This window comes from Xiphias gladius, chromosome 6 (genome assembly GCF_016859285.1).
Source record: "Xiphias gladius isolate SHS-SW01 ecotype Sanya breed wild chromosome 6, ASM1685928v1, whole genome shotgun sequence".
In the NCBI taxonomy this organism is placed as follows: Eukaryota; Metazoa; Chordata; class Actinopteri; order Istiophoriformes; family Xiphiidae; genus Xiphias; species Xiphias gladius.
In genome coordinates this window covers 28,661,118-28,672,230 of record NC_053405.1, presented here as the reverse complement: position 1 = coordinate 28,672,230, position 11,113 = coordinate 28,661,118, and the positions used below count along the sequence as shown (strand labels likewise).

Here is an 11,113-nt window from a genome sequence, read left to right as displayed (position 1 = left end):
CGTGATGCCTTTTGGACTAACTTAACATCCCAGCTGTTTTTTTTTAGTTAATGATGTGCTCCGCGACATGCTCAACCAGTTTGTCTTCATTTACCTGGACGACATCCTAATTTTCTCTCCAGGTGAACAAACCCACACACAGCATGTCTGTCAGCTCCTAAAACACCTCCTCGATCACCTGCTCTTTGTCAAGGTGGAAAAATGGGCATCCCAACCAGTTTCATTTCTAGGCTTCATCATCTCTCAGAAATGTATCCGGATGGTCAGTGCCGTGGCCGAGTGGCCAACCCCCCCTATTGAGAAGCAGCTCCAATGCTTCTCGGGGTTTGCCAAGTTTTGCAGACGTTTCCTAACGGCGTGGGGTACTGTCATGTCTCTTTCTGCCAATTAGATCATGTTTTTTCCCTTTAGTTTTTACCTTGTGTAGTAATGCCTTTTTTATTTTGATGCCATTACTCTTCCTCTCGTTTCAGATTCACACTTCCTGTCCTCCTGCATTTCCCACCTTTTTTGATCATCTGCCCCGCCCTAGTGTGTTGCACCCGTGTCCAATTGTCTCCGTGTTCCTTCCCTCTGTGCCAGTTCGTCTTTGTTCATTGTGATAAGCGTTCCAGTAATCACCTTGTGTTAGTGTTCTTGGTTTTTGTTAGTTTGCCTAGTCTTGACCATGTCTTTTGCCCAGTCCTATTGGAATTGTTTGCCTGTTCTATCTGCCAACTTGTTTTCTAGTAAAGATGCCGATTTTTGTGAAACCCTGAAATTTGTCCTGAGTTGAGCTTTTGAGTCCTGTTGTTTTGTGGTACCAGTATTTCATAGCGGTCATTTCCTGCATATGTGGGATTGAGTGCGTAACAATTTTTTTTTTAATTCATTAATTTATTTTTTATTTATTTATTTTTAAAGTTACCTTCAGTTTATGGATCATTTGGGTTGTTAATTATTTTCAGCAATTACTAATTTCAAAGAATTTACATTCTAAACAATAAAGGTTCATCTCAAATACAGCCAGAACTGCTGCTGCATCTCAGTGTCTCTGTCCTACTGTCTGTTCAGATGAGCGCTGTGGGTATCACAGAGAACATCAAAGGAGACAACAAGAAGTTTGAAGTTTGGTACAATGGCAGAGAGGAGGTTTACATCATCCAGGTACGTTGTTGCCACTGGACACAATCTTGTCCTCTCTGCTTTATGTTCAACTTCAGTCAGATTACTTTTGTACTTTTCCTTCTTTTATTATCAGGGGTCCAAGCAGAGGAGGTGCTGGAACTTCAAGAAATTGTAAAAAAATCCCTATAGAGTTGTAGAGACTTCAATCTTTTTTGAAACACATCTTGCAATATGTGGGAAAATGTTGCTTCATTGCAACCAATAGTCAATTACAAAGTCCCTCACAAAACTTTTATTCAAAATTTGCATAATTGATTATTTCTATATTACTATGGTAGTATTTGTTCAAATGCTACCATAACTTAGTGACATTGTTTAGAATCTGGAAAATTAAATGTAAAAAAACAAAAACTTAATTCAGTGTAGTACTTTACTGTAGAACTCAGTTTATGTTTCGTCTCCATTGTGGTCATGGAAAACTGTGTTGTCCTGAGGGTCTATTGATCTAGACACATGCACTGTGACAGAAAGGTCACTGACTCAAATCCAGCACGGCAACTTGGATGTTTGCATCCAAACAGAAAGCTGTTTCTCTCTGTGTTCACACAAATGTTGACTCTTGTCATATGATGCGTATTTGTCAAACAATGTGCTTGGTCCCCGCCTTTTGCCGCTTGCAGCTATATTTTTGCTTTATACTAGAAGTATTCACTTCACTACATTTTAAAAGGAAATTATACTTTTTACTCCACTACAATTATTTGTCAGATATAGTTACCAGTTACTTTACAGATTAAACCAGTGGTTCCTCTCCTTGGGACATTGGGACATTACCAATAGGTTAGAAACCATTGAACAAAACTACATAACTGTATCTGAAGCAGATTAACTAGCTCTACCTCGACCAGCTACAATAACAACAATCTAATAATGCCACTACTTGATGGTATTGAAGATCAATTCTACTGGTCAAAAGTTTTAGAACACCCCCAGTTTTCCAGTTTTTTATGAAATTTCAGCATTTCAAATTCAGTGAATAACCTTAAATGGTATAAAGGTAAGTGGTAAACTGCCAAAAAAGTTTAGGTCACTGAAAATTGACGAGTCATGTAAATTTCATAGAAAACAGGCCTTTTTCAGGGGTTAAGAAATTGGTTAACTTACAGCTTTTTTGGGAGCAATGGAAGTAAATAAAGACTTGAAAGTGAACGGAAAGTGTTGGAACAAACTGTTACTACACTCTCTGATGCATTATTAGCAAAGTATTTTACTGCAGGAAGTAGTACTGTATATTGCTATCAAAATGATGATAGTTGGTCAGGGGTTTATGCTACAGCAAGATAATGACCCAAAACATTAGAAGAAAAGAGGCAGACGGTAGCTTCACATGATGGAAGACCTGCACAGTCTCCAGACCTAAACCCCACTGGGCTGGTTTGGGATTAACTGGACAGAAGGACAGAAGGCAAAGCAACCTGCAAGTGCAATATATTTGTGCGAACTTCTGCAACAGTGTTGGGACGAACTCTCCGTTATAGAAAGAATGCCATGTTCGGATGCTGAATGAGTCAAAAAGTTAGATTAAATGTAGTTCAACAAGAAGATTCGGTGATTCCTTGTTTTTAAAATTTCCAATTGTTTATTAGTTTTATGGTTTGATTTCAGAAACACTGAGACATTGAATTATGTAAATTTAAATAACACCTGGAAAAATAGAGGTGTTCTAAAACTTTTGACTGGTAGTGTATGTAACATGTCATTCACGGGATATTTTACAAGTAAATTTAGTTTTAGGATAATGTCTTACGCTGTGTGTCTGTGTGATTAAATTTTTTATGTCATTTGTAATGTGGTCTTGTCAGTGAGAATATATTTATTTTACAAATAGAAATAAAGCTGAAAAAAAAAATATTTTAACATTGGTGATACCTAATGTTAAATTAACACAAATATTTAAGTGTAAGTGTATTTTTTCAGTGTTATGATATTTTGATTGAAAATATCCACTTGATATTTCATTTTGTAATAGATGATTCACAGGAGGCATCCAGTGCTCTTTTCCACAGTTGTCCCCTAGGGGACAGTGGTGCACCACACAGCTTCCCCACGAAACTGTTTGTCAGTCAGAAACACAACATTAGTGTTAGGATGCTTTTCTTGTATATGTTATTTGATTTGTGTGCGTGTGTGTGTTTGTGTCTGTGTGTGTGTGCGTGTGCGTCTTCTTTCCCAGGCTCCTTCCATGGATGTGAAAAATATGTGGGTGTCAGAGATTCGTAAAGTTCTTACAGGCCAGCTAGAGGCATGCAGAGGTACGCAAACATACCAACACACGCACATACACGCATGCACACACACACGCACCTATGCACTTGAGAATATGGGCTTCCTTATGTATTTTTTCCTACCCCTTTCCTAAAAACTTACTTCAGTTCCAATTTGCAGCTGGACAGGCAAGTGTGTATATGAATCCATTCATCTGTTATCTTCTCTTAGACATACAATACGTATAACGCCATACTTGCAGTACATATACAGTTCACCTAGTTGCTGTTGCTGTATTTTAATACATTTTCAAAATATCACATTTTCCCACACTGTACATGTCATGCAAACCTTCTACTTAATGCATTGGAATAATAAGTCACATGTTTATAAAACTTTTAAAATTCTTATTCATATACTGTTTGATTTTTCTATTCTATTTTTCCCATTCTGTGGCTATAACATTATCTCCTGCCGCAACAACTCAATTTCTTTCCGTTATAATGAAAATTTTCTCGTCAACAGCGGTATCTGTCAACACATCTTGGAGTCATCATTCACTGTAGTCTCGAGATAGATTTGTCATTTTCTTGCACCGACTGCCAAGTCAGGGAACTGTCCTATTTCTTATAGCGTCTGTGAACTGCAGACAGAGAAAAATGTAATTGCAACATGCAAACCTAGTCTAACAATCTATTTAGCATTTTTATAGCTGTCAGAAAGACACAAATGCAACACAATATTTAGGACATGGGAAACAATACTGAATGTCTTTATCCAAATAACTATTTAGTACTTAAGAAAAGAAGTGTCTGATTTTACTTCTTTTAATCATTCTGATATAATCCCTAATCACTAACGTAATTCAACCTTCATTGTATTGGTTTAAGAAAATCGTTAAAGTCTTTCCATGTGTGGCTCGAAGCGTTCACTCTGGCTGAATTCCATTATTCCCAAATCAATGTCAAAAGAATGGTTCAAAATTAAAGTCGCAAGGGTGAAGTCATCCTGACTTTTAGTCTATAGTGTGGATTTCGCTTCAAAAACGCCTCTCTCAAGCAAAAATGCTATAAACGTTCCGCAATTCCAGATTCTCAAAAGTGAAGGTCTGCTGCTTTTCTCTGTTTGATATCATTGTAAATAAGATATCTGTGCCTTTAGGCTAAATTAACAACAATTTATCAATGATGAAAATAATTATTATAAATAGTTGCAGCCCTGGTGTGAAGATAATGCGTAAACACACAAATGTACAAATGGTGAAACATATATGCAATTACAAACACAGAGCAACACCCACCTTTTTCTGGGTCTCTGTCCACTGGCTTCTGTAACCCTCTCTCTCTCTGTGTGTGTCTACCACTCTTACCCAGAGACCCACAAGCATCGGTCGTCCACAGTCCCACTCTGTGGTCCTGACGGACAGGAAACCACCCTGTGTGCACCACACACTCTGCCCGACTGACAACCCGTCTGTGTCTGTGGGGGACGAGTGTGTGTGTGTGTGTGTGTGTGTCTGTGTGAGCAGACTGACTAATAACACAGCAGCCATGTCATGAGCTCTGGAGAGCAGAGGCTGTAGGAGGGTCTGATGGTCCAGTGCAGTGGGCCCCTTGTGTGTGCGCATGTATGATTTACAACCGTGACTCCATGTGAGGAGGGTAGAGGAAAGACGGAGAGAGAATAAAATTGGACTGGGAAGAGGAGAGGGAGGACATTGAACGTGATGGATAGAGAAGAGAGATGAATGGATGAACATTGAAAGAAGGGAGGGGTGATAAAAGGATGACAAAGAGGAGCAGTAGGCATTTCAACTCTGTGTACTGAAGACAGAGAGAAGGAGAAATGGTATGAAGGTCTTGAGAAAGATGGATCATAATGTGAGATGTGTGTTAAGTGAGATACATGATGTACAGATAGAATCCTCAATGAAAACAACATGCAGCTCAAAGGAAAATCACAGTTTATGGCAAGTTGGGACTTTAGACAAAACAGTTTTAACTTAATGTCCACATACTAGCTTCTGAAACTTTGAACCATATCTCAGTCTTCATAATCTTTTTTATTTTTCAAATTACTGTGTCAAAGAACGAACGTTCATGCTCATCTCTATGACAACTGAGAAAACTTTAGTGAAGACCAGGAGATGTTTGCTGAAAAAGCTAGAAAGTGAAAGTTCATCCTTGATCTGTTGACAAGGTCGAGAATGAACTTTCGCGCTAGACTTGAGATTGATTCTGATAGCCGTCATTTCTATCAGTCATGACAATGTTGTAATCACCAAAGTAATTGCTGAGACCTGTGGTGACGTCACTACAAAGAAATCTGATGGGGCAGGAAACAAAAGTAGTCGGATTATCCAGAGGGTACAGTTTAGCCAGATTATCTAAAACTGTCCAATATGCTGGCATGATAAAACGGTGTACGCAGAACTATGGCAAGTACAGTGGGTCATGGCTGTTTAGATCAGTAATAACATGATTGTCTGTATGTTTGTGAGGAGGAGTAAGAGTGAAGGATTTTTACATTTATCATTCCGTCATGTCCAAAATTTTACTTTTAGCAGATGAATATGGGCCCTAGCATCTCTGTTAGGGATGGAAAAGATTTGACTGATATTGATGTTTAACCAACTCTCTGAAAACAGAGAGAGAGAGTAAGAGGAAAAAGGAAGACAGAAGTGGAGACAGAAAGAGAGAAACAGAAAGTGTGGGTGAGCAAGAGAGAGTGCATATGGACAGAAGTGCATTTAAAACGCAGCTTGTAATATAATTCGAAGTAATTCTGTTGTTTATTAATAAATTGTATGGAACTCCAAAGCAAACTGGCAAACTCTATGCTACCAGCGACATCCAGACATACGATTGTGACAGCCTGTCTCATATGAATTGGTCGATTCACTTCCATTGTGTTGGGGTAAAGACAGATATTTTAGAGGCAGACATCTGAAAATCTGGACAAAGAAACAAAACAAAACTATCTGGCGGTTTGATACCAGTCGGTGTTTTGATGTGATTTTGATAAACCAGCCCTTGGAGAATTGTAAACATACCCAACATTATGTATTCTGTAGTGAACAATTAAAACATTATTTGGATGCATCTCTGACCTCAGGACTTGCTTCCTAAGCTTCTAAGCCTCTGAGCCACTTCTCTTGCATCATTGTGAATAACACAAAATAATGGATAGCACTTGTCAAAAAGTGTGAAATACCGCTTCAAGATTTTTTAAATATCATTTAATGATATCAAATTTTGACAACTCTGTTTGCCTTGTCTGTTTGACACTGTCATACTATTCAGGGGCTGAACCGGGCAACCTAGTGTTACCGTCAATTAGGATTGGGCGGTATCATGGTATTAAGGTACACCATGGTATTTAGAAATGCCGAAGGAACATGTATGATCTTCAGTACCATCAAAAACAAGACAACCGGTGGAACAGGCAGGCAGTTGAGCTGAAAAAGATGGCGTCACAAGTGGGGACATACACTCTAGAAAAGAAAAAGTTGAGAAAAGTTTCAAGGCAACAAACTTTTTGCCTGTTTAACTTAAAAAATTGACTTCTATGACCTTATTACAAGTTAGACTAATTTGTACTTGTGTTAATTTTTCTAAGTAACTCAAATCTGTATGTGGCCACTTGGTTTTAGTTTTTTTTTTCAATTATTTAATGGATGAACTCTTATCTTTATCCCTCACAACAGCTTTTGCTGTACTGCTAGTAGCCACATTAAGCCCAGACACATTGTTTTTCAACATTACTCATCTCACCAAATTGTGGAGCAGAAGAAGGTTGCATGAAGTGTCTGAAGTACAGACCTATCTTCATCATGGTTCCCATTGTTTTACTTGGGTCAGAGAGAAGGACATCTGATACCTCGGAGACACATGTATATCAAGACTATGACGGCCTCCATCATATAACTTTTTTCATTTAAAAAAAAAAAAGGATTTCTCCTGAATTTTAACCTTAATGCAATGCATGCTGGGAAGCATATACAAATAAGCTAACGATGTTTCTAAATAACTTAAAGAGATGAGTTCGGTAAACAAACCCTCCAACAATTTTAACAGTTTTACTTTTGACAGTTTAAACAATTTCGACTTGAATCTGACAAACACAAGTTAGCAGAACTTTCTCTATTTGTGATGAATCACTGATTAAGACTCTAAGTTCTCAGGACTCCCACACTTTCGTTGAAATAAAAAACTAGCTTCAAATCAATCAGTTTTTACTTTAAATGCCAATAATTTAAGTTTCTAAGGCCTAACAACCACAAATGTTATTCATGCTAAAGAATATAAGTTGCAGTGTTTACAGTGCAGGACGCCCCGTTTGGTAATATTTTGGGTTCAGATCTGATGCTACAGATGAGCAGCCCAACACTGACAAAGCTGTTAGCGCTATTTGCTTCAAGAAAGCCGTAGTGAAAGCAGGTAACACATCACTGCAAACACCTCAATGTGACCAGCCTTTGTAAATAAAACATTGCCAGATCCATGGTGAAAAAATAAACTATATCCCTTTTGCTGAATACAGTATTTGGAGCATGTTGAATGGTTCCGTGCTGACCCTGCATTTATGCAACCGGTTCATTGGTTGCGTGGAACAAGAGGTGTCAAGCCAGTTCATTCACAGAGCTTGGGCAAGGCTGTGCATCACTGTCTGCAGTTATGTTCCTAAGATTATTCTGTAGGTATTTATTGTCACACAGCAGAATCCTGTGGCAGGCAAGATTTTTTTGAACGTTGCATTTCTGAGGCCTCTTGTTTAGATATGAGTTGGTCTCTGAATCTGTATCCACAGTGACTTTAGTGTTCTGATGTTTCTTTCTTTCTTTATAGTGCCACAACGTGATTTTTATCAGGCCAGGAAAAGCATCTTAGAAAGTTGACAGGGGGATTTTAAGCAGGCAAATGAGATCATGTTAGAAGGGAAGGAGAGAGAAGGATCTGAGAAGGTTTTTGGTGTAAAATATGTCATTCTTTAACACTACTCCACAAGTCAAACACTGAAAATACAGATTGAAACCCATAACCTTCTTTTTCAGAGATGATCAGAAAAACAGCAGGTTAGCTCTTTTTGTGTCCTGTACTATTTGTTCTCCTCTGTAATTTAATATCTTGACCTCTGTTATGAGGACTCACCTTCTACTATTGTAGCTACAAGCTACTATCTTGTCCTATACCCTTCATGTCCCGTACAGTACAGATTCAAAAGATCAGACACTAATATAAGGACAGAGAGGATTACAAACTCGAAAGGTAGCTTGTGAAGTTGTTGACCTCTTGTTGTGTTATGCAGCTGTTTTTAATGAGTGGGTCCTCGTTTTGTATGTCTTGTGCACAAACATGAGGGCACAGGTGCGTATGCACATTCCTGCTGGTGATGCAATACACATTCCTGCCAATGGTTTCACACTGTTCCACTGACCTACAGCTGTGTGTAATGTACCAAGATAAATAACAAAGACAGGAAAGACAGGAAAGAAGAAGACAGTCTATGGCTAGTAAACACTGGATGTGAGGTTTCAAAGTTTTAAGAAAAATCAGCTTTTCAAATGTTTTGTGAGACAGGAAATGCATTAATCACATTTTTTTGTTAGGAAAGCATAGACACATGATATTTTCAATGCCGTATTGGGCCTGTTTTATCCCAATTGGAGAGATGCTGATAAAAAATCTTTGATCTAAGATTTATGTACATTGTGCCTATGGATGGTGTCCACAGTGGGAATGATTGTCATTTTTATCTCATTTACTGCTTATCTGTTGCTGCTGGATTTTATATGATCAAATTGTTCAGGTGTATTTCAAAAAATGCACTGTAAGAGTGAACTAACGTGGACAGATCTCTGTCTTATGGTGGTCAATATGGACTATTTATTCGACAGAATGTGTTAATATCGTTATGTATCTGGTCATTATGTACAAAGGACTCTCTAACTATATGTTGGTATATGTACTGTATATATTTTTGTATAATCTTTGCGTTTGTCTGAGCCACTGGTACTGCAGATTTTTTGTTATGTTACTATTTATATTTCTCACGAATATACATGATGTTATGAAGTATGGTTATGCTATGAAGCTATTACCAGCCTAGCTATTGTTATTTTGCTTGGATAAAAAAAAATAATTACAGCGTATAATATGTAACAGAAATATCAATTTTTTTTTTTTTAAAAAGGAGCAAAAGCAGAACCACTGTAATGTTGTAGCCCTCCAATACATCTTAGTGTATAAGTTGACAACTGGTGCATCAGTGACCGCAGTTCTCATCTCATCTCAACATTTGTTCTTTGAACAATGATTATGATCTTTCCTTAACTTTAACAAAGTAGTCTCCACTTGCACTTCACCAGACCTTGATCAGTGAGGCGGTAGATCATGATGCTCATATAAATAATTTCTTTACCGGTCATTTTGATTATTGTGAATCGCAGTGAAGAAACAATATTGTCATTTGATAAACCGTCAAATGTAATTTCTCTGTTGTGTTCACAGAAGCCAGCCAGCTCAACATCTACGGAGCCCCCATGAGGTGAGTAACCAACTTCATTTCACAAGTGACACGGTGTCTCTTCTCAGCACACACAAAAAAAGCTAAAATAAGAGCTAACAAGTTAACCACCATTGGCTTACACCAATTTTACCTGTCCCTCTACTCCAATAGGAATGTGCGGAAGCTAGCACTGAGACAGTCTGATTCATCAAGTCCAGAATCAGGCTTCAGGAGGACCAACCCCAGCCCTAATATGAGACAGAGGAGAGGTGAGAGGTCACTGTTTGACTTAGAAAAGACTTTAACTAAAATAAACTGTTTAAAATTTGTTTTTGTTTTTTGTCCCACAAAAGCAGGCGTTTAGGTAAAGTAAAAAACGCAAAATGCCCTCTCTAGAACCAGTGTTTTGTTTGTCCATTCTGGGCTACTGTAGAAATACAATGGTGCAATGTGGCGGGCTTCGTGGAAGAGGACCCACTCCCTATGTAAATATGAAGGGCTCATTCTAAGCTAAAGAAAACACAATAATTTTTAGTTTCAGGTGATTTTACACTAATGAAAACACAATTCTGAATATTATATTTCATTTCTGCCAGTACATCCCGATAAATCCTACACACTGGTCCTATAAGTTGTTGATTGTTGAGTTTACTGTGGCAACACAGTGTAAAAAGAAATAAAAGGCCAGGTTAGACACAAAGAAAGAAAAATTGGGAAAGACAGTCACTGTTTATTTCTCATATTGACTGACAGCCAGAGGTACTAATCAGACAATACACTTTTATCACTGATTAAGGGCGAAGAGAAAAAAGGTTGCATAGAAATTGAGTAAATAATACAAGTAACAGAGGAAGCCAATTTATGTTCCCTTTAGTAGAGTATAAGAGCTCATTCATACTGACACCAGAGATGGCAAACTATTTTAGACTCGACGTAGAAAGCACCTAGGCTTGCTCTCAGTGGAGCGCATACCTCCACCAATGCAAAAAATGCTCTATAAAGGTAAGTACAGGGATTTAAAAAAATTCGGCCTTTAACCAGATCTGCACCGAAATTTAATGGTTTCTTCCCTGACCCATGCCCCACCCCTCCACCAAGTTTGGTGCAAATTGGTTCAGTGTAATCCTGCTCACATCCAACTGGGGCAGACCCAGAACACTCTGGAGAAATTATATATATATATATATATATATATATATATATATATATGGCCTGGGAACGCCTCAGGCTGCCC

The 11,113-nt window shown here is 38.1% G+C and overlaps 1 protein-coding gene across 2 annotated transcripts in view; it reads left to right on the top strand.

Annotated features, from left to right (window-relative positions):
• The window catches only part of mcf2l2 (MCF.2 cell line derived transforming sequence-like 2), a 130,367-nt gene that overhangs the window by 88,698 nt on the left and 30,556 nt on the right, over positions 1 to 11,113 (top strand). For both annotated transcript variants that reach the window (XM_040128756.1, XM_040128755.1), the window contains exons 24-27: positions 1,054 to 1,146; positions 3,341 to 3,419; positions 9,882 to 9,918; positions 10,051 to 10,148. In XM_040128756.1, coding sequence (XP_039984690.1) covers positions 1,054 to 1,146; positions 3,341 to 3,419; positions 9,882 to 9,918; positions 10,051 to 10,148 — 307 coding nt within the window. The remainder of the gene's footprint in view (positions 1 to 1,053; positions 1,147 to 3,340; positions 3,420 to 9,881; positions 9,919 to 10,050; positions 10,149 to 11,113) is intronic.